We start from the raw sequence: 25,377 nt of genomic DNA on the forward strand, positions 1-25,377 counted from the left end.
CAGTATACAGATCGAGGGCACACTGCCTGGAGCGTTCTGGGATTTTTTTCTACTGATGTACAGGCTGCCTGGTAATGAAAAAAGCAAGGTATCTTCATGCCCCACTTTCCTCAGCAATAGATGCTCTTTTCAACAGACATTCCTACTGTATTTTTGCTAGCTAATAAAACTATACCATCAGAAGCTAGTGACATGGACTGCATTTTCCCAAACAGTATCAAATTTTAATATTTCTTATCATAAAACAATGAAAAGAGGTAGCATAGTTTGAACTGTAAAATATCAACATTCAGAAAACTTTTTGAAAGTATGTATGACATGCAGCCTTCCCTATCCATGCATATATATGTACATGTGTTTACATATATGTATATACCCATATATGTGTCTGTATATATGTCGGGATAGATATGCCATAGATATTTAAATGCATGCATATAGACTTTATATATATACACATATATAGGCATCTGTTTCGCATTATGAAGAATTTTTATTGAAATTTCCCAACCGAGGTATCTGAAGAATTGTATTGTTGACCATAGGGACATGTAGGGTCTCTTAATCCATTTTTTTTTTTTTTCATTCCTGGAGTCCTGATTTTCTCCCTATCCCATTCCTTACAGTTATTCCCAGAAACCTCTCTCTCTTTCCTCACATTCCTCTGTCTTTAGATGTTGTCTAGTACGGCTCCTACTGTGGATCTGTGTTGCTATGTTATCCCAAGTTTCTTTTAAAACTCTCTGACTGGTCAAGGGACTTTGTGTCAGGTAAATAATCAAAGTCAGTGGCATCAACTGGTTTGGGTGACTGGAAATGGTATTGTGGATAAAGATTCATCCAGCCATTGTGGTCAGGAATCTACAAAAATTTTTCCACTACACTCCAGACAAGATAACGTGTGCCACATGAACTGTCCTCCCATACCGATACCTCCCACAAATTTATATATCTTGAGGAAGTCACTCAAAGTCTGAAGGTAAATCTGGACATATTTCTGTAGCAGGTTTTTCTTACAATAGAGTTTAGTGAATATTCACATTTCTCTCTTTGACTCTGAACCATCTCACTAGAAATAAGAACTTTATATCTGGATCAAGTCTAGCACAAATATTCTGAGATCGAAGAAGCCACAAAGTCTGCATTACTTGTTGTATTTCAGGACACATAATAGCCTTTCTCACAACAAGAAAGCAAAAGTAGCCAGGACTGTTAGTACTATCTTAAGTAGGAACAGATTATTTTTCTTGACTGGCTGTCCTTTTACAGTAAATGTACTTCTGGCATGACCCCTGTGCAAAGCATTAAATTCAATAGTCAATGGGAGATAAGATATCTGAATGATCTCTTCCATCCTTAAAATCTCTGAATCACCACCATAGATCCATATATCTAGCATCAAGAATTACTACAAATAATAATTTACATTTTCTTCATCTTGCTTTTATATTACGGAATAATGGCAGGACTGACAAGACTGGGAAGTGAGGCATTTGATTGATTTGTCAAGCTCAGAGCAAATCTACAGTTCAGCGAGTTTCCATAAGTCCATCTCCAGTACCAATCTTCTCTTCCGGTGTTGGTGATATCAACAACAGGTACATCCTCCTTCAGTGCTCATAAAATTAAGCACACTTCTGCTCTGATGGCACTGTAACTTGTGTAGAAATGCCTGAGCTGTTTATATAGGTTAGGTACCAATATGGTTGCAGCTACAGTAGAGCAGGCCAAAAATGGGTTACCAAACCCTACTGGAACACTGGTAAAAATATCCAGACTGAGGTCTGTGCTGTCATGATTCCGTGGTTATCATTGCTAGAAATAAATAGTTTAAAGCCAACCTGGACATTTCTACATGACCTGCAGTGTGAACATACTCTAACAACAAAGTAGAAACCACAAAGCTTGTGCATGCAATAGCTCTTACGATTCTATAAGTCTTAATTTGAGTTTGCCTTGTTTACCCTGAAAAGTTTACGAGAATCTATTATTCCTCTGTGCTAACCTAAGTTGTCTTTTGAGTGAAAATGCAGGATTGCCTTTTATATTTTCACTTACGATTGGGAAATCCTATTAGCGGTCCTGGCAAAGTTCTCATACCAAATCTTTTGATACAGATGAGGATTAATTCATGCTGTGCTGCAGCTGAACTTGATCACATCACTTGTGAAAGACTAGGAACTCTCCATTTTGTATAATCTATTTTGTGCTTTTGAAGAGCTGTGAGTTACAGTCAGAGCTATGTGAAGGCAGAAAAAAACATGTGATGTGAATATGCATCCTCATTTTTAAATTATTTTGTTTCAGCTTTACCCTTGTTAATAATTCTTGGAAGCTTGTTTATGAGCAATTCAAAATGACTACTTAATAGATAAAATTCGATCTTCAAATTTTCTGAGTGCATATACAAATCACACAGTGTTTTTCCATTTCCTAATTGGAAAATAACTTCCCACAAATAGTCTGCAATATGGCTCCAGTTCAGCAATCTTCTTATCTGAAAGCATGTGAACAATCGTATCCCTATTCAACAATGCACTCTGAGACCTATTGAAGTTCAGTGAGCACGTACTTAAGGTTGAGCACTTGCTTAGTTAATGCATAGCTGAACTGGGGACCACTCAGTTTAAAATTCAGCATTTTATCAAATGCTCCTGCTAGTAAACTCACTCATTTGAATTTCTGTGGAAGATAAGTACCAAATGAACATAAATTCCTTTAAAGTTCAGACAAAAATAAATTCATAGACATAGTTTGTAGAAGAACATAAAAATATAACAATATAAAAGAAGCTGTAATGAGTCAGCCTGGTATCCTACTACCAACAGAGACCAAAAGTGGGTGCTTAGGGAAAGGCATAAGAATAGATCAAGTCACTCAACTCTGTTTACATTTTTACTGAATAATTTTTGTCTGGAGATGAGTACAGCTGGTCAGATGGTATCTAAGCATTTCAGTGGACTCTCTGAATCAGTCTTTTCCACTATTCATCTTCTCATTTGCCAACCAATATACTTGCTCCACATATTAACTCGCAACTGCCCTCTAAAATACCCCAACATATATCCATTATATGAAATTAAAGTGTATAATTGCTCTTACAACATCATTTTTTTCCTTTTAGTACTGATTTCTCAAGTTAGTCTACATTCACCATTTAGTATAATAAAAAGCACTAAAATTATGTATTTCAATTAACACAGGGGTTCTATGGGCTTTTATTGTTATTTGGCACAATCAGGCAAACAGCAGAAGCAAACTGAACCAAACAGAAACTAATATTAGCAACACTTTGCTTATTGCCTTGGCAATAAACAGCTGAGGGACAATGTAATGAGGAGAAATGAATCCTCATCACATTCTAAATTCCATCTACTAAATAAATTAGTAGTGTCATCAATATCATTGCTGCATTTGCTCTCCACAATAGCTGCTCTAGCACTGCTGTTTCTCTTCAGTACTGACCCCCCAGCACTGTTCAATATGAAGGGCTGACTTCAAGGAGGTAAGACACAAAGGAGCCTGGCCTTGTTCCTAATGGACAATATGGTTTCCACTGCAGTTGTGTAGAGACAAAAGATGTTAATATTACATCTGCTTGTAATTTTCTTCTGCATTCATGCATTTATTTATTTATTGCTTATAAAAGATGATAGGCTTTGCCTAACTTGACTAAATTTCCTCTCAGTGTCCCAAAGCAATATTTGAAGACAAAATGAAAGGATTACCATAAAAAGGAAAAAAAAAAATATCTGGAACTGAAATCAAAAGTGAAAAATCTGGTGAACCTGAGGTAGTAGTTCATTCTATAGCAATTTCAGACGTTCCCACTTCCAAATATTTGTTATGGCCTGTCTACTGGAGGTTCTGGCTTCTGCAGCAAAGTTAAGGAACCGGAAGATGTTAACATTCCTCAGGCAGCTCAATGCCAATGTCTGATGCCATAGTCTAAACCAGCCAGGAACTGGTTTCGGATAAGGCACTGAACACTGCATCTTCATATCTTATGTTGTCACACCCATTTGCTAATGGAGCACAGTTCTAAGCCCTCAAACCAACTGGGATAAATTGAGACATTGAGATAAGCATAAGAGGGTAAATAAGGATGTGATACACTCTAGTCATTAGTCTGCAGTTAGTTAAATGCTAAATCAATTACTGATAACAGCATAAACACTGGCAGCACAGAATTTATAGTAGGCTGCAAAACCCAGTTGTGGTGCTGCCACCTAGAAGGTGCTGAGCTTTCATTTTGCCACGGCAGCACTGTTATTGGTGAGCATGTTAGATAGCTTGAAATTATGTGAGCTGCAGTCAGTCACCCTTTTGACCACAAGCAGACAAGTCTATAGATATTGAGGCACACAGATTGAGGGCAACAGAGTTCATTCAGAGCACACAGAATACTCCAAAGGTTACACAAGAAAAAATACTCGTGGTAGACTATATCCATCAGCATATGATGCAGTCAAAAGTGTTACGACAGACCAAGAATGTCATTACAGAAATCATGGTCGAAACCTTTCATAGCTTATTCCTTTCCTCTCTGCCTTCTCCCATAATTCCTCTATTGCATTTCTGATATCTGTCCCTGTACAACCAGCATTCCTTGAGAAAACTGAGAGTACAATTTAAAACGTCAGCTACCTCTTTAATGTAATAGTAAGAAAATTATAGCTGGTTTTAGTAATGTTTATAGTATTTTGTTTTATTGCCAATTTCAGTGTAAAGATAGGCTGGATTTTTTTTTATTTTTTATTTTTAAAAATGATTACAAATGTATTTCCTTATCTATCATCAAAGAAATGCTAAAGTACATAATACCATCCTCTGTGCTAGGTTGCCAGCTGACTCTAATTGACGATGCCTCAATTTCTACAAAACTAAAGGGCTCTTTTTTCTCTAACTCATTCTGCTCTTAAACACTCAAAACCCAGAAAGCTACAGTTTTCTTTTCCGAATAAACACATACATCTGGATTTAGATAATTTTCCAGGAAATAACTACCTTATCTTTATTGACAGTGTAATATACAGAGGTTTTATTGATCAAAAATTAGCATAGCCTGCTATGAGCCTGGAAAATGGCACCAGTGTATCTTACGTAGATTTAATTCATGTTGTACAGAATGATTCACTATCACATCAATTCCAGGTAATAGGACTTCAGTAATTAGTCTTCAGGAACTCCTGAAATGATGACTAAAACCGTAAAATAAACTCATTGCATATTTTGAAACATTTCTTTTACTTCTGTCAGGAAACACGTAACAATTTTTTTTCCTACTTCATGAGGTATTTCATGCAACACATACTGACTATCAGCTCCCTAAACCTCCATTTTTAGTATTAGCTGATTAACCTTTGTATTATATATAATTAATACAATAACCCCGTATGAGCTAAAACTTTCCAATCATTACATTTCCTTTTTCTGCAGAGTAATCAAATCAGTATAGATGTGGGAAATAAAAAATATTCTTCCCCCAACAAAAATGCACAATTCTTACTGCAAACAAATTTCCTACTTCAAAAGCAACTATACCATAGACTCCAGATGAAGTAGACATACATTTTATTCACAATAACCTATTACGTCTTATTTACTCATAATGTGGACCTTTACTTATGTACAGTATGTATGTATACATATATATAGTAACATATTTGTTCTGTTCTTTATACGCTTTTAAAAATCACTAATGTATTTTTAAACACAATGATGATATTAATAAAGAATTTCAGGGTGGCTGAAAAGGAACAGCACCTCCATAGAGTGGCATCATCATCATCAAATGGATTTTTTCAGGGCAACAATCTAAGTATTATTTACTGTAATCTTTTGAAATGAAGTGAGTTTCAGTGCTGATATCATAGCTTGACCCCATCACCATATGGAAGTAATTAAAATACAGATGAAGACAGATTTTACCTCTTCAGAGATCACTGAGGACAAGCTGTCAAAATAACTGTGTCCAGAATTATTATTACTAAGCCAGAACTGTTAATTAATTACATTAGACAAAAATTAATGATTTCAGTCACTGCACATGAAAAATTTTCTATAAGGCACTGACATGGATTCTTATTCAGAAAGAAATGTTGAATTGGTAAATTCACAGTAACTTCTGTTTGCAAGGTCAACCTGGTAATTCCCTGAAAAATAATACAGCATTTTGCATTGCTCTAGGTAGAAGAGATGTTCAACAACACCTTTTTCCATTCTACGAGTCTCCTCTTATCTGCTTTTAGAAATACATTAATTCTGTGAAGGTAATTTTACTCACACTGTTCTTCCCACTCCTGGTCATCGTCGCTGTGATGACTATGCTGCTGAGCTTGCTTGAGGCTCAGATACAACTCTTTTGCTCGAATTTCTTCCTGCTGCCTTATTTGTTCTTCACCCTTTTGTCTTTCCTCTTCTTCTCTTTTCTAGGCAAAAATGAAGTAGAACAGAGGTGACTAAAGAGGAATAACGTGCCAAAAGCTAGGACACTGCTTCAGTTGCTTCCTCCCACAGAGGAGCTACGTTACCTTGGACAAATCACTGTCTCTTCTAACTTTGGGTTTCTCACTATCACAACAGGCATAATAGAAGTTTCCTACCTCTTAGGAATTTCTGAGAAAGGTATGTTTTAAGATGCACAGGTATCACAGGAATAAGGAACATGTAAGTATCTAAGACCTGAAATCTATATGGAAAACATGTTTTATCACAGAATCATCAAGGTTAGAAAAGACCTGTAAGATCATCAAGTCCAACCATCAACCCAACACCACCATGCCCACTAAACCATGTCCCGCAATGCCACGTCCACACGTTCCTTGAACACCTCCAGGGATGGTGACTCCACCACTTCCCTGGGCAGCCTGTTCCAGTGTTTCACCACTCTCTCAGTAATGAAATTTTTCCTAATATCCAGCCTGAACCTCCCCTGGCGCAACTTGAGGCCATTTCCTCTTGTCCTGTTGCTAGTCACTTGGGAGAAGAGGCCAACACACACCTCTCTGAAACCCCCTTTCAGGTAGTTGTAGAGAGCAATAAGGTCTCCCCTCAGCCTCCTCTTCTCCAGACTGAACAACCCCAGCTCCCTCAGCCGCTCCTCAGAAGGCTTGTGCTCCAGACCCCTCACCAGCTTCGTTCCCTTCTCTGGACACGCTCCAGCACCTCCATGTCCTTCTTGTAGTGAGGGGCCCAAAACTGAACACAGCATTCGAGGTGCGGCCTCACCAGCGCTGAGTACAGGGGCACGATCACCTCCCTACTCCTGCTGGCCACACTGTTTCTGATACAGGCAGGATGCCGTTGGCCCTCTTGGCCACCTGGGCACACTGCTGGCTCATCTTCAGCCGGCTGTCGATCAGCATCCCCAGGTCCTTTTCTGCAGGGCAGATTTTCAGCCACTCGTCCCCAAGCCTGCAGCGTTGCATGGGGTTGTTGTGACCCAAGTGCAGGACCCGGCACTTGGCCTTGTTGAACCTCATACAATTGGCCTCGGCCCATCTATCCAGCCTGTCCAGGTCCCTCTGCAGAGCTTTCCTACCCTCGAGCATATCAACACTCCCACCCAACTTGGTGTCATCTGCAAACTTGCTGAGGGAGCACTCAATCCCCTCATCTAGATCATCGCTAAATATATTAAACTCACATGGCACCAAAGCCTGTGCTATTCTACAAGCCACAAACAGTGCTCATTTTAAGTCCACATGTACTCCCATTGGAGATATCACTGTCACTCAAGCAGTATACACATTATCTACAGAATCTGTAGATTTCAGTAACTGATTTACTGGTGTTCTTAGTTTAGCAGCTGCCACCATGTGTCATCATAACCTACACAGAGAATAATGTTTTCCAAATACCAAGATCATTACATTCTGGAAGAAAAGCCAGATCCTTCAGCACACAACAGTCACTTTGCAAAACGTAGCTAAAAGTAACATACAAAAAAGTTCCCTTCCAACAAGACCTTAAAGGAGGTGGAAATCTGATAAAGATTGCCTCTACAGCTGGCCTTCCACATACTATCAATAACACAGGATCTTGATTAGTGCAGAATTAGGAATCCGTATCTGTTTTCTAATAAATTTTCCCAATTTCCTTAGGTAGTGAAGAAGCAGATTTAATTCACTGTTCAACTGAACTCCCAAAAAAACCCAAAACTGAACTTCATGAAGTGTTATTCATATTATTGAAATAACTTGAATTATGAATAAGAGCAGGTTTTTATTTAATTTTATAATGGAACCAACACTATACCCTTTTGGGTTACAAATTTACAGATAAGAAATTTGTTGTAAGTCACTGAGTAAAATCACCCTGAATTACTAACCTAGTTACTTAACCTAAACTATAAGTAAGGGAAGCCCAAAGTAGATTGTGAGTTTTTGCTAAATGTTAATCCTATCAAATTTCTAGGCTGAAGCAATTGACATCCAGTTGAATAAAATCTGGTGAAACTCTGCTTTTTACATGAGGATTTTTGGGGGAGATCTTTCTGTCTTCCATATATAATTTTTGTTTATTAAAGGGCAGAAGTGGGATTTCATAAGATCTTTGCATTTTCCTAACTTTGCTCCCTTTCGGTGGGATTTTAACATTTCATTGCAATGGGACCAGCAATAGTTGAGCACATGAAAAAAACCCCACCAAAAACCAAAAAACAAACCCCCATGATTACTTTAAACTGGAAACCAATTGTCTGAAATGCACCAACATGTTCTATCAATCAGCTCAGCTGATACATCTGAGTAAATGTTTCTTAGCTACAGACTTTGGACTGGTAATTGTGTTTTTTTCTTAAGACATGGTATGATGTAAAATCTGAAAATTATGTTCAGATGGGATTGCTCCTGCTCTCAAAGGCGAATCAGACATATTTAGCTTCCTTTTTATTATATCATATTTGTGCACTGTGAACTTTGTGGAAAGGCATATTTTCTAAGTTTGAAAACAAACTTTCATCACAGCAGGATTCACAGCATGACCAAAATAATCCATGGCATATTTTAATATACTACAAATATGAGTGAAGAGATTTTTAAATTGGGGCCAAAATCTGACTTCTGTTATTCTCTAAACTTAGTCTGTGGGTTCAGGAGATGCAAAACTGAGCTTTCATGATGTTGCTCATAATCCTGCAAGAAGTAACCTGCGTACATATTTTTTTAACATGTAAGTTCTTCCTGTTCAGTGTTTGAAGATGCTACTTATATGAAAGTTCACATTATGTATAAATGTTTGTTACAATTCAGCATCTTTTTAGGCTGAAAGCAGCTGAACTATCCAAAAGCTATATTAATTTACTAAAAGTATATATTAATTTATTAATACTTCCCTACAGTAAATAGTTTGTATTTTATAATATATTGCAAAAGTACTCATTTGAAGGTTGTCTGTCCTATCTTAACACCTGTCAGGGCAAAAATACCAAAAGCAACCCAAATATAGTAATATTAATGTCCAAACAACGTTGTTGTTTAATGCCCTAAGAGGAACTCATACACATTTTCCCAGTGGTGAAACAGGTGTCTGGAATGTCTGTCTGGAAAACAGAAAAAACCTTTTCTCCACAATGGGGAAGGAAAGGCCTTTTTTCCTCTCCTCCCTCCACCCCAGTTCTCTCTAGTGCTGCAGAAGTTATCTGTTGTTAACCAGAAATCTGGAATTAAAGGAAAACAACTCCCATTCTTTTCAGAAGATAGCTTTCCAAAGCAAATGATATTGCTGTTTGCAACCTCTAGAAGTTCGGTGAGGGACAGAAGCAGCAGCAGGAATCAGGACTGTTTGGTTGTTCCGGTCAGGGATCACAAAATGGCATGTTTAAGGAGGAATGACAAAAAGATTGAAAAGAAGTAAGGAATTAAGCAGTGACAAGCAACACCATCTTCAGAGTGGGAAAACGGAACAAATGCAAATCTCCACCCTTTGAAAGAATTCAACTGCTTTTCCATTTCCCTAAGTAACGTAAATCAACACTTCTCCATTTATCACAGCTGAGCTCCACCAGTTTACACCAACAGGAGATCTGTCTTCTTGATAATGCAACAAAGACCTGAAATATTGGGTATTAATAGTGGTGTACCTGTGTAGTGAATAATAGTTCCCTAACACACATGATGAACAATACATTAGGTTGCTCTTATTATTTCTGAGAAAGAAAAGCCTAGTATTGTTCTTCAGTCAATTTTAATCTAGTATCTTCGATTTGATCTAACATCCTCCTCCCATTGTTATCTCCTGAGTCCTAAAAAGATTAGTTGAGTGGACAGTTCATTATTTTTGAAAAGTCAATGCTTTTAGGAAGCACTGATTTCAAAGCCCAGCAGCTTCTTCACAATAAAAAAAAAAAAGTAAATTTAAAAATAAATTATCTTTTTAAATACCCCATAGAATTAGAGATCCCATATTTCAGTTGCTAGTAAATGGCTCTATTCCCTTCTTGGCCAAAGTATGCAATCAGCTATTCTTTATTCTTAAAAGGAGAATATTTATTTACTTAACTTTACTACCTAAAAAAATCCAATACATCTAGGCTATCTTTTCAGGAAGATGGACAGACATGGGGTAATCCTGGGTTATCAAATTGTTTTCTATTCAATATCACAAACCACAAGTTAAACTTAATATGGGGGAGAGGGGAATCAAGCTCACAGCAGTTTCCCTGAATCATGCAAGAGTTTTGTCACAAGTTTGTTTTTTTTAATGTAGCTATTGTTAAAGCATTTGTAGTGAAAAGATGAATGTGTCTAAAAAAAAATAAAATAAATAAGCCAAAAACTAGTATTCAGGTAAAGTTTGAGTTCTTAATGGAAAGCAGTAATGTCTACTAAGAAAATTCTAACTTTTTTTTTCGTTAGTGAGAAGAGATTTACGTCAAAGAAGAGACAACAACAACAAAAAATGCTGGCACTTGATTCTGAACTCACAAAACTTTTTCGTATCATTTTCCTTTTTAAAAGAAGAAAAATTTTAAATTCTATTTATTCAAATTAGCCCATGGATGCACATGCAAGTATATTCTACAACTCCTTAAAGTGTGCATGAGGAGAAACAACTCTTGTTAGTATGACATAGGAAAGAAAAGTCACCCTTTCGTCAAGTATGAGTAAAAAGTGTATGTTTGTATTTAAAATGAACAATTGAACTTTTCACATTCACTCCACTGGAAGAATACAGCAACCAGTTTATCTGCTTCTACCTGTGAACCCAATCCTGCACATGAGAGCTGAGAGTGAAGAGGTATGATAATCTACAAACATCACCTTCTGCCTGTGTACTGTGTGCCATGACCCTTTCGGCTCTTCCAGAATCATTAGGTCTTAGTTGCAAATTGCCAAGAAATACCAACCTGTTGCAACAAATCACACTGCAATTCAATAGGCAGCAGTAATCCTCTCCAGCTTTAACTCCACTGGAGAATTTGAACATGCTAAATGATCTTATCTAGCCTCTGGCAGTTCAGCATTTACCACAGACTTGTTACTTGTTACTGTAAATGTGTGTCTCACAATGTTTGATTGCTCTACTACAGCCAGCTCTAAATAATATTTAATATTGGCCATGGTTAGCTTCTAATGTTTCAGTGCAATGCAGATGAGAGGAGATTAGGTCAGCATTTAATTTTTGCTGCAGAAAGATTTAAAAAAAATGCATGGAGGAAAAGCCAAAATACAGCAGCTGATTTTTTTCAAATGGATAATTGAGCTTCTGGCTGCCATATCTCTCGGGGTTTCTGTGGGGAATCTTACGGGATGCAAGGCAGCTGAATGACTGCCACCCTGCTCAGGGCAAAACCTACAAGACGTACATGTTACAACAGTCCTCTCGGAAGCAAAGAATGCCTGGGATTCCCTCAATGCTTCAGGCTGGCAGGAAGTGTCTTCGGCAGCCCTAAGAGCTGCAGCTAGTCGGCTGCATGACAGCAGCTGTGAATCTCCTGAGACCCCTCAGCAATCACCCCTGAGCTAGGGCAGATATTCAAGCTACCTGCCACAGAGCTGAGAGCACAGCTCGTCTTCAGATCTGAGCCCTTAGGACTCCCGGCTCTTAAGAAGGGAGTCTGGAAATCCCAGGGTCCCTGGCTCCAGGACAGCCTGTTCTCCCCAAGGCTGACACAGCAGGCTGAATTCAGAGATCAGTGTTCTCCACAAACCTGACTCCTCCAACCCACCTGACAGTTTCCAACAGAGCTGTGAGTGAGTATCAACAGAAATATGTCCAACCCTTCCCAACCTTTTTCTGAGAAAATTTTCTCACTTGCCTCAGAAAAGAAAGTGTTTGCAGAGACATTGTTTTCTTCTCTGCTACCAGTGTCTCAAAAGGAACACAGGGCTTGCATCACTTCGCTGGTCTATGCATGTATTTGCACAGAGACAAATGCATGAAATGCAGTCATGCCTTATGTAGAAGTTCCATTTCAGTCATAGATATGCCCCAGGACATGCTATTCACACATGGCTCATGCAGGGAGGTAACAACATACTCTTGTTCACAAAGACCCTCTTTTAGACGAGACAGAAAAAAGCTAAGGACTATTCCTGATTGGGAGACAACTGAGGTTTATGAAATGTGCTGGAGCAGACTCTACTTGGGTAACTTGCCATAGATCCAGTGACAATCTACTAAGAGTTTGTCTCTGGATCTTAGGGACTCTTCACAGCTTGAGTTCCTGATACGTAAACTATCCTCCTTAGTGCCTCAGATTTTCCCATTTACCCATGGAAAATATCAGAGTTTTGCTAGTTTTTACTAGCGATCCAGAATAAAGACAGTGGCTTCAGCAGCGCAATCATTACTGATGTCACTGGGGAAAAGATTTTTCTTTAAAATTAATATCACGGTTCCTCACAAGTAGGATAGAAAAATCCTGAAGACCTGATTCCCAGCAGAAACTAACAGCTGCCTCACTTCCAACATTGTTAGAGACAACTGCATAGAAAAAAAGAATCTCTCAACTGTGGTCGCACAGAAGAAAACATAGTGAAGTATTACTGAATTATTATAATTGTGATTGAATGGACTCAATTGAGACATTTTCAGAATGAGCTGGGTGGCAAACCCCAGCAAGAAGCTGTTATATTCCTGGATTCTAAGTACGCTGTCTTTGGGAAAGAGTTCAGTGTTTTCTTGGCACAGCAAAGCACAGATTTGAACTTAACAGCTTATTTGCACTTAAAGATAACAGACCCACTCAAGTACTTGATATTTACTTGGAGACAAGAGTTTTCTTCAGATCAGGACAGAACGCTCACTGCTATATCATACGAAGCTCACAGTACTGTAAGTGGTGATGGTGACATTTTACTGTATTCCTAAACTCTAGACCTGGCAGCAACCGTCTGAAAAATCAGGTCCACAGCACTTTTGGACACAGTAAAGCACTCAGACGTGTGTTGAAATTCAACAGGACTGAAGTTTGTTCTTTCTATTAAGCATAAGCTTTCCTTATTAGAGATTTCCTGAGTAGATGCACTAATTATTCTTTTCTTTTCTGAAGTTCAATTCTAAACCTCTCTTCTTTGATGAGAATGGAAACAGTCAGGATATAGAAACTCTTGGATCCACAACTTACAAAAGTTCACATCACTCACCACAATCCCAACTGGAATTAAAGGTCATGAACTTGCATTAAAAAAAAATGTGGAAGGAAATTACAATGCCTATCAACACAATAAGGATTATTTCTCTTTAAGTGCCACTCATTAAAATTCCTGCTAAATATTTTTTGATGCATGAAGAACAACAATGCCCATAAAAGTTTATACACAGCTTTTGGTTAACACACATTTCATCTCCCAAGGAATTTTTAAGAAGCAATCTAGCTTTACTGTCAGCTGTGCTTATATTATTAAATTCGGCAAGTATCTGATGTTGTCATACAGATAGTACTTTACTATTAATATTCTCTTGCTTTATATAGACCACATGAAGAGCAAGCTGAGAGAGTATCTCTCTGTTATTTCTACATGTAGCTGAAAGATACCACCCTCCCCTGGCTGGCTGATGCTCATACCTTTAATTTGCCCTAGCTCTGCACATTGTTCAAGACTCTTAATGACAGCAACTGATAACAGTAGGAAATTACGCCTATGATCTCATAGCCTTTGTGAATTAGGAAAAAGATTAATGATAGTAATTGGCTCTCTTATTTGTCCTTTGCAATAGGTGCATAAACGACTAGCTGTCTTTAAACTGCAAAAATAGAGCAGTCAACATTTATATTCTAGCATCATAAATTAAAAGCATTTCTGCTTAAGAAACACCAAGGAAAGCAATACTTTTCTAGTAGTGTTGAAAAAGGAAACAGGGATCATCATTCACTTTGATATGTGAGATATCATTTATCTAGTGCAGACAGCCCTAAAGTCCCATGATAGGTCAAGAGGAATAAAAGCGTTTTAAAAAGGAGTGTTTGTGATACGATATGGTTTGAAATTAAACACATCAGCAGAAAGGACAGAGTTTCCATCTCCCAAGTCAAAATGCTCCAAGAGGATGAAGCATCAGCAGAGACTGAGCTTTTCATACCCCAGTTTGCAGACTGCTTTAAACATGGTCTGGTCATCATCACAGAAGGATGATTACCAATGCATTAAATATTTTAAACCTTTTAAAGTGGGCTTGCTAACTGATCTGCATCTCATTCCACACCCTGAATCATTCATGAAAGGCACATTTCTTTGTGATTTCAATGATTGCAGTCATACATTAGTAGATTCATTAATTCATCTTTTTCCCAACACCTTAGTTCTATTCACTTTCTGTAGTTGGAGGTAGATGCCAGAAATACAACCTTCCTATTTTACTGTCTAGGTACCTTTCCAGTCATTCAGCTTGTAAATATTTCATGTACTTCTTCCACTGCACAATAGTATTTATAAAAAGAGTAAAATGGGAAGGAGAAGGAAAGCCAGATTTTTGCAAACATTCTCTTCAAATGCTTGATTTAAAGGAAACCATAGGGGAAAAAAAGGTTTCTATTTCTTTGATAAAATAAAGATGTTGGCAACTTTATGAATAGGGCTAAAGAAATCTTGTCCAAAGGTTAGTATTTAAAATTTGAAGTAGAAACTGAACCAAATTCTCATCCCACTTACAGCAGTGCAATTCTTGCTCCTACCAGGCACACAGCGGGATGGAGGATACCTCCTCACTTCCCGAGAAACAGTAGGAACACAGATCATTGTGACATTACCTTTCCATCAATATGAAAATGAGCAGAAATTGGTGCCGTTCCTTTTAAATTGTATCAACAATGGAAAGATTAGTTTTCCTTAACAGAAATTTATGACTGCTGGCCACTAGAAGTCTCACAAGTTGCTCACTCTGCTTTTTGAAAAAGTCTCTTTGAAACAGAAGAACAACAGTGAGCTTGTGGACATTTACCCCACCAAGTGCACTGTAAATCAACCAGAGATGTAAGTGAACAGGCCTGTATCAGTCTTTGTTCAAGAGGGCTTTGCTTTCCAGAAAGCAGAGGAAAGAGTGTTTAATTAGTTGCTCGGCTCATTATTCATACATTAATAAAGGCACTTGAAAGGTATAGTTTCATTTCCCATTGACACCAAATTTCAAAGGCCCTGTTCTCTCCTATGAATTCAAATTAATTTTGCAAAGGTAAATCAGCAACTTTGTGCAGAAGAGGCTACAGGAGCCACCCTTGCTTTGTGCTACATAACCACCCTCAAATCCCAGTCCCACATTTTATAGAATGACAACTTGCTGACTCTAGTTTGTAATCAAACTGTATAAATTTAACACTGAGTTTTTCAGCATTTCTCCAATCACAGAGGGAGAGAGGGAGTCTATCCGCACTATGCACACCTTTAATCACCATCCCAGGAAGGGAAAAAAATGACATAGCAAGCTGTCAGCAGGGGACAGGCGTGTAGACAAAAGTTACTGAATGCAGATCTCCTAGGAGTCATATTTTGCTACAGGCTTTCTCCACGGAAACCCAGCTTCACCAATCTTGTGCAGTCCCACAGTGCATATCCCAAACTCAGAAGACTGTGATAATTTCTCTGCACACTAAACCAATCATATTTTGTTTTCTCATTTTTTTAAACAAGTTTTTATCTTTATAAAGTAATGTGAAAAGGGTAGACAGAGGCCTCCTTATCCTGTTTAGTTTTCAAATTGTTATTTTCAACAAGAGAATGTGAAAAAAATATTATTTCAAACAAACATTAAAATACTATAGCTAGGATCATAAAAAATTCATGAAGCCAATAAAAATCAGGCAAATTAACTTCTCCCAGCAAAGCCAACTAGACTTTTCCCGTATGTTGAGTAGGAGAAGGATCCACCCCTTATTATCTTAGAGAAAGTAGTGACAGAATTTTCAAGGTAAATATGTGAACAACTAATCCAAAATACACAGAATATGTTCAAGCAAACTCACTTAAAATGAGACATTTCACAATTGTACATTTATTCCCCCAGTATGATTCACTCAGCACAGCTGACTGAACAATTCTGTTAATGTGTGAGCCGAATAATCAGTTTGATTGTCCTGACAGTTTTGAATGAGATACGTAATTTTTTCACATCACTAACCCCCCTTTTCTAGTGAACACCATGTAGTTAATTGTATATTCCAGGATGAAAAATTACAAATCTAGGTTTTAAAGCTTATCATTAAACATGCAGTAAAGGTGACAAGAACTTTGAATCTATATAAAAACACTATTAAAAAAGCTAAATTATTCTATGCAAACCTTCAGTTCCTCCTGAATTTTTTCCTCCTCCAATTTGGCAGCTTTCCGATCTTCTATTTCTATTTTCCATTTTTCTGCCACTATTCTGGCTTTTTCTTGAGCCATAGCATCTCGGAATTTCTTTGTAATTTCAGCCTCCTTTTGTCTCCTTCAGAAAAGAATTTGAAAATAAAAATAATTTAAGACACTGATTATTTTTTTAAATTGAGGATCACTACTTGCTCACCGGTTGCAACAAATAATTAGCCTAAGACTTCATAGAAATATACAAAGAAATAATTAAAACATATTTAACAAGAGACCTACCACAACTAGGATTTGAGGAAACTATCCAGAAAGCAGACATTTTCAGGTTTTGATAAATGACTAATTAAAATAGCACCTTTTAAATGAGAGAAATACTTCTTGGATGTCTTTGAGTCATACCCTATATTTTTCCTTCCCTGGCTGAAAAAACAGATTTTTCTGTCAGTGTAGCAAAGCTTGATTAGGAATCTATTGTGTCTTAAATATCAATGCAAATGTCTGCTAAATTCTTACACTAGATTGTTTATTAGTGCTGACAATGTAAAAGGAACGCAGAGCACAGGTTGAAGCTTTTAATCCTTGCTTAAATATGCAATCACTATAAGCGAGGAGAATGTCATATAAAAGGAATAATATAGAATAATCTGATATTTAAACTGTCACTTTTCAGTGCTGCACTACAAAAGGAAGTGCAGGAGGCAGGTGACCTACTTCCCAGCAATATCAAGCATCAAAACACTTCTGAATCCCTTCCAAAGCTGGAAGAGGCCCTGCTGGAAACACCAGCAGGGCACTCTGTGTAATCAGTTTCTGAACTGCTGGAATAAGAATTAATATAAGCAATGTGCAAATAAAAACAATTTGAAAGAGGAATTTATGTACCAAATCCCCATTGTGGGCATCGATATGTGATACAACAAACATTCCTAATTTAATAATCTCAAAACCAGATTGTTTCATTTTTAATTTACAAACTGGTCAATAGTTTAGCAAAATGCCCTAAAAGAAAAAGGTGTGCTTTGCTTTTTTTATGAAAAAGGGGTTTTGTTTTTCAGTATTCAATGAAAATAAATTTATGTTTTTCACATGCTGAAAAACTGCCAAAAGAAGTGAAAGCCAATGTTCACAAAACATACTTACCAGTTTTACCCACCATTACCTGCCACCTTTCTACAAGGCCATGTCTCCCATTATGCCAAGTGGACCCTGAATTCAGATTCTTAAATCCTCACCATAGTTCTTCCGCCTCCTTCTGTGCTTGTTGCCTGGCTCGCTCTGCTATTAGCTCCTCTGATATCTGTTCATACGGCTTGTCACCTGTGGCTTCTCCCATAACCCAGACCCAGACCTCACCATCCTTCCCACGTAGCCACTGCACGTGTTTGCCATTACCTGCAACAGCCACCAAAACCAAACCAAAAATATAAATACTGGCTCAAATTCTTACATAAATACAGATTAAGAGATGGGAAATCTGCAATTTAGAAACATTAAGCTTGCAATTTACAATTCAGAATAAAACATTACTAAGAGGTTGGATGAAGTCTTCAGCTTTGACCAATCTACCATGCTGGGGGAAAAAAAGGGTTTGTATGCTCCAGATCACACAATCTTTAGAGACGCGCTGTCCCGTAAAAATAAGGGATTATTAATTCTGACATGCATTTCCCAGAATTTAGGTATTATGATCCCTTTTCAATTGTTGTATTTGCTTGCTTCCCTCAGCAATGGATGAATGAAGAGAATGGAAAAAGAAATGGTGCAACAACAACAACCAGTGACACTATGTGACTAGCAATGCTTTAGCACACAGAGAATGTCGAGCGTTGAGCATATAGGGACTTCATCGGAACTCCTGCAAAAAACCCAGGAATTTCCAGCTCCCACTGCGTGAAGGAGGAGTTTCAGAAAGCCTATACAGTCAGAGCACACCACTCAACACTGCAGAAGCTTTTCTGTTCAGGTAGGCAACTGAAAGGGATTAAGTTTCCGGTTCAGTTTTCATGAAAGACACCATGCAAATATCTACGGTTACTGTGTTGACAGAGTGATTTTAAGAACACCAAAAAAGCCCACATGCCATTTACAAAATAGACTACATTTGGTCAACCTTCATGTCCAAGAATCAACTATAGGATTCCTGCTGACTACAAAGGGCACTAGATTGGATCCTACCTGAATACATTTTCATAGTCATATACACTACCTGACTTAGTGTGGTTTGGTCTTTTCCTTCTGCTTTTATATGTATAACTCACTGGTATTTTATGCATTTTAGAGGTTCATAGTAAGGAATTGGTAGAAACACCTCTTATGCATCCATTTTTATGGGGTTTTTTTTATGTTTTTTCTTGCAAATTTGTTGAAAAAGTTCTTCGCAAAAGGAGATTCCACCACAAAGACCATTGCCAGGATGGACAATAGATTTATTTTTAAAGAACGCAGACTAAAAGGCTATATAGGCTTGGTAGTTCATCTCACTTCCCATATATTACAATCCACTAGATTTCACCCTCTTACCCAAATATTGAGGTTAGTAAATTGTGCATGGCCACATAGCTTCTAAAAAGCATCCTGTCTCATTTGAAAATGTGAAGAAATGGACAGTCCACCAATTCCCTAGGTAGTTTTTCTCTGATATTCTCATAAGAGTTAAGAGAGTTTCTTTCTACATCTTTCTCCACTAGCATCAGCTTAGCTACTCTCACCTTCAACTACCTGTTGTTCTGCAATAGGATAGTATCCATTTAACCAGATTAAGTTTCCCAATGCACGATCAATAAAGTGTTTTTGACATCCCAGGCTGAAGAGAGAAAACTGCAGGAGGGAATGAAGCAGGGCTGTTGACAGCAGGCAGTGCCACTGCCAACCCACACTCGCAGGTGTTGACAATATGAACGGAAGGCAATGAACATATCAGATCTCTCAATGAAAGCTAATATTCTATATCAAATTTGAAAATGTGATTTAATACAAATTCCCAGTGTTGGCCTAATGGTACTGACTTCAAGGGGGGATGGAAATTTAAGGTAATAATGTTTTCCTTCGATAACTCTCAAATGCATTTGCTCTTTCACAGTCTATCAGATTATGTCTCAGGTTATAAATGTGAATGTATGTTATTGTGATTCCTATTCTGTACCTTTCTGTGTTCCTGTCAGCACAACATTTAAATCATATTTTTTAGATACAGCATTTGAACACCATCTTCCAAGAACTGACTGGCCATATCAGTATTTGCCCGCAAGGTTTTCACCTACTGTATTTCATGGTAAAGTATCTTGAGAAGTATGGAATGATTTCTTGGGACTATTGATCCCACATAACCAATGGCAGCTTTTGTTTTAAAAGTGGCCCATGTCCTCTTTCCCCAGAGGAATCTGGATATCCTAGCTGTTCCCCTTTATTTAGTACTTTAACGAAAACATTGCAAACAACATGCCTCATGTTAATTTATTTGTATCATAACTGGTAGATACCAAATACTTCCACTGTTCTGTGACAACTTCACTACTTCTGCTCATTTATGAGCTTATCAGATGGAAAGAGAATAAAAAAAACCCTTTTAAGGTAAGCAGACAAATTTTATCTCTGCTTCTTTCCAGGTTTTCTGTGCCAAAGAGTTATTAATACATTTCTCAGAGGCACAACTTAGCCATTACTACCCAGGCCCATAAAACAAATAGTTGATTTGTAGACATGTCTTGAGAAATTGTTCTCTTTCTTCCTTTTAAAACAATGGATCTCTCTTCTAAAGCTACAGACAGTAGATGTATAAACTCTTTTGAAAACATCAGTAGAACATATTGTTGGTTCAGCACTAACTACTGTATACTACAGTACAGTATACTACTGTATACGCATCCATAGTTCAAGTTGGAAGATAACAGCAGTATCAATCTGGCAATTCTAAGCTTCAGCATTAAACAGACAGAACCCCACAAGTACAATTTTAAAACAATTCAATTTGAGGACATATGCCTTTATTCAGTTTTTTTTTTAGAACAAGAGAAGGTCTTTTTCACATCCAACCACTCTTTCTATCTTACTTCAGGAAATTACTCCCATGCAAATCTTCCGCTAAACCTACACTCCCATAAAGTTAGAGATGGGCTTTACTGTACAATCTGATCATAAAGCTTGGTAGTGTCTTAGCACAGATTATAACAACATAATTTCTGCTTTAAGATGCCTCTCAAGTATTACATTTTTCTGCAAAATTCGATATTTTGTTAACACACTTTATTTCCAAAAGAAACAGAAAAATTCAACTAAATCTAAAAGGAAGAGACAGGTCCTGACTAAACAAATTTGAAATCTAGGTGAGAAAGAGGCAAAGGAACCTCATGTTTCCTGTTTAGAAGCAAGCTTCTGTGCCCAGTCACAAAGCCTAATGCAGAGTCAGGAAATAAAAATTAAATCTCTTGAGTCCCAGTCTTATGCCTTGACCACAAAAGTACTTTTCTTTTCCTGGAGAGACAGTGGAAGGCTGTAAATAATTACCATTAGGAAGTAGTGGACATCAAAATTAGTCTGAATTGGAGAGTGAGATTGGAGAGTTAGAAATGAAAAAGTTTTAGAAACAAACAGTGCTTTATCAGGAAAATGTACTGAATCATTTACCAAGTCTTTTCCATCTCTACTCTTCAGACCAACGATTTATCAGCTGTAGTATTCTACCAGTTTTTTTCTCTAAAACAACTGTGTAGCACCACCAGAAGGCAACATCAATTCTCACAGTTCTTTTCACCTGTAGCTTCTCCATGAATTAGTATCTGCCATGGACTTCCCCTAAACCTACATCTATAATGCTTTAAGACCAGTAAATTGGTTTCTAGATATTGCTCCTTTACCCAGACAAATGCAAAATCAGGTATGCCAAATTTGCAGCACAAAGAGATCACAGTGAAGACTTTCTTGGAGACCTACAGCCTGAACCAACAGCAACACAAATTTGCACACACGGTCAAAAAGAATATCAAATCATGTTTTCTATTTGTTTCTATTTATGCAGTCAATTCTATAACAGCAATGAAAGTATAAAACAATGCCCTAGAGAGCAATAGTAAACTCAAGGCTCTCACCTATAAGCATTATTAGTCTCTACCAGCAGCACTACTAATCTCATACACACACACACACAGTGCTGGAGCGCAACCATGAGTTCTGCTACACGGCACCACAGGCTGCTCTTGGCCTTTGTGCTACCCTTAGGAAGTCCCTGGTGTAGGCAGGGAATCATTAATGTCACGGCTGAATGCTGCCAGCCACCTTGGAAGAGAGAGAAAGCAGCACCTGAAGGTGCATGGGAAGGGGAATCCTGGCTGCATGCAATGCTCAGGCTAAATCAGGCTTCAATTCCAACCAGCTCAGACTTTCACACTGTGACAAAGGCTTAAAACAAATGGAGTTACACAAAGGAGAACTGGGCCTTTCACTGCCTCTGCTAACGGGGACAGAGAAGAAGAACCACAGACTAGGTTTGGAGGTTTTATGGGTTTTGGAGTTGGGTTGTTTTGGTTTTTTTCAAAATGACAGTTTTGGTTTATATCTGGGTTCATTTTCACGCATGTCTCTAATTAAAAGTGCTTTAAAAATAACAGTATACAGAGCAAATGAAATATTGCTGGAGTCAGCTTCCTTCCTCCAGGCTTGTTCGTCATTGCTTTAACAGTTACAGCATCCCCAACAATTCCCATTTGTGATCCACCTCCAGTGTTTACAAGGGAACTACTCCAAGGACCATTAGAGGCCTGATTTGGTGTCAAGTCTCCCAGCTGTCCTGTCACTTAGCCACAGTCTGCCTGCTTACTCCAGCAAAATGATAGAGAGTACCAGTAACCCCAATTGCGTTTCTATCATAGGGAATATTACGGGCTGTGTCAAGTGTAAATTCAGAAAATTAGAAGATCACTGATTTATCATCTCAAAAACATGGAATGACATTCGAAGTCTGCTTAAACTTTCTCGAAAGAGTCTGCTATTTCCATGTAGAGTCTTGTTTCTCTGAGGTTGGGCTTCCCACCATAGTTCTCCTGCTTGGAAGCTACAGATCTCTGCAATAGCAATTGACTCCTTCCTCACTCGCTGGAAAGCTTTGTAGTCATACAAATATTTTTTGACTCTCTCTTTAGAAAATATTTTCTTTTCTCTCTCTGCACTAAAAAAAGGCTCCTGAAAGTTATTCGGCATTTGAAATAGGCTGCATGAGCATTCACTGCTGACATCAAGCTGATCAGCCTGATCTACTTTTGTCATTTAGAGATAAACCATAGCTTGTGGATTTTGGTGTGTTTGTAGGGTATGGTTTTTTTGTTCTTTTGGAGTTTGGATATCTGGTATACTTTGGTCTAAGCAGAATGTGTTTTACATGAGATTCTACCCTTGGCTTTCTGAGCAAATGATTTTTATGTCTTCTTTAAAATAGAAGTTTGAATTTTGATAGTCTGCAGGGTAGATGAGGTTCCAATTCAGAGTTTCATTAGCTGCAGGACATGTGTTAGAAGCACATTGATTAGAATGAAAATATGAATGTGAGTTTTAGGCTGTTCTCAGTTCCTTGAGCTTATCCAGTACAAGTATTTTATTTAATTATTTTTTTTAATATACCAACACACATACACATAATTTCACTTCTTTCTAAGGAGAAAACCTAGGAAATTACTGTGTATGTTTCTGAGAGACTGTTCAAAGGACAGAATGCACTTTTCCAAACGTGAACTGCTATAAATCCATTGAAACACATATAGAATAATTAAGTGGTAATGATGAAAGTAATAAAAATAACATAATCCCACAATAAGTTGAAGATCTGCTATAATGAATTCTGTGGTCTGTGACTGCTAATAGTCATAGGACATGAACCCCTCTCTTCCAAGCCACTTTACTTCTTAGAACAAGAAGAAAATGGGGAAAAATTCTGAACTTCTCAAGCATCCCCCCACCATTTCAGTTTATACACCCTCCAATTTCAACACTTTCTATTTAAAGCAGGATTTGCAGAGGGAGAAAGAAATTCAGCTGATTTACATTAATATATCAATAAGGGTTGCAGGATCTCAGCATTGCTGAAAAATCAGCCTTCATGGCTCTCTGGCTGCTTCCTGATCATATAAGAAACCCAATCTTCTGTTTGTGGAATTACAGCCTGTTACCATGGAAATAATTATGCTGCAATATACCCCTGCAGGATCAAATAAAGGAAGAGTGACTGCAAGAGAGCAAACATTAAGGGAGGAAACAGTTACTCAAATAAATCTATGGTAATTAATAAATCTAGCAAAGATAACTTTACATAACACTCAAAGGTAAGTGCGTTTGCATTATCATATGGTATGTATATATGCAATATGTATATATAGGTTCACATATTGTAAACCAAAAAAAGAAGAAGAAAAAAAGAAACACAGAAATAAAATACCATTTATGTGGTCTCTATCTAGTATGTCCCAGATATTTTCTTGGCTCCCTGGCCAAGGCAGGCTGTTACACGTAACAATTTTGTAATTTTTCCACTTTGAACTGGGAGATAACATTCAGAATTCATTCTTAAAGACATTGTTCTAACTCCATGTACAATCTGGAGGTAGTCTCTTGCTGTCCATTTTAATGACCCTTTCACTGTAAACAGTGTAAAAATGCAGGTATACATCAGATCAAAGTTGAAGGTTGTAAAATCATTCACATCAGTATCATTCTTCATTAAAAAAAATAAAGTCAAGAACATAGTACTATAATTTCTGATTCCTGATCCCAATTGCCTCTTGTAAAGAGTAAAAGCTATACACAGGGCCTGGTTTCTCACACAGAGCTATCACAAAGCATCCAGGTCTTCCCGCTGCTAGAAAATAAACAAGAACAAGTCTGCATGGTTACTTCAGGGTCTGCTGGAAACTCAAAGCGGAAGAATAAGGGTTCTCAGTCACAGAATGAACTGAGAACTATGGATCCCTTTCCGCACCTGACTCCCCTACTTAACACAGCATGCAGGTTTGCACTGACTCATCAGTCACACACGACCACAAAAGCAGAGAGAACTATACCACTGCAGCAAGATATTTTCTAGCACCACAGCACACGAGTGGACTTGAAGGTTAATGAACCACCATCAGCATCTGGCTAAATCCACTGCTGACTTGAATACGTTGAGTTTTCCCATTTCTTCCAAATACTGCTATCAAAACATGGTGCCTCTGTCCTTGAATGTTTTAGTCATCTGTGCTAAAAACTGGCAAAATCAGCAAGGAAATATGGAATTAGCTTGGGCGAATCCCATTCTCCCCTTGGCCACAGTACTGCTCTCTGTCCATATCAAGTATTCATGAGCTTGCAGACAGTCACAACCTCGTATCATTACCAGAGCGCTAGTATGTACAAGAAAGCTCATCTAACACCACTGTGTCCAGGCAGGCTGAGGAACACGATGCCGCAGAGAAACACAGGAATGCTCTCCATGCCAGTGGCTCAATTAACCCAGCAGCCTCTCCCAGAAAGTGGCTGATCCCAGGTGCTTCAGACAACAGGAGCACTGAGGGTTGCACACACACAAGAGAAACCTCCAGTGTAATAAGGCCCAGGTAGTCAGCAATATTCTGCTGTCACTTCTCTGCAAAACAGAGAAGTCAGCTGC

At 37.9% G+C, this 25,377-nt stretch overlaps 1 protein-coding gene across 1 annotated transcript in view; it reads right to left on the minus strand.

Annotated features, from left to right (window-relative positions):
• SH2D4B (SH2 domain containing 4B) overlaps positions 1 to 25,377 on the minus strand; it is a 68,930-nt gene that overhangs the window by 37,907 nt on the left and 5,646 nt on the right. The window contains exons 2-4 of the mRNA XM_059821440.1: positions 17,981 to 18,140; positions 16,722 to 16,869; positions 6,287 to 6,431 (exon numbers count right to left, since the gene is read on the minus strand). Coding sequence (XP_059677423.1) covers positions 6,287 to 6,431; positions 16,722 to 16,869; positions 17,981 to 18,140 — 453 coding nt within the window. The remainder of the gene's footprint in view (positions 1 to 6,286; positions 6,432 to 16,721; positions 16,870 to 17,980; positions 18,141 to 25,377) is intronic.

This window comes from Gavia stellata, chromosome 9, assembly GCF_030936135.1.
Source record: "Gavia stellata isolate bGavSte3 chromosome 9, bGavSte3.hap2, whole genome shotgun sequence".
Taxonomy (NCBI): Eukaryota; Metazoa; Chordata; class Aves; order Gaviiformes; family Gaviidae; genus Gavia; species Gavia stellata.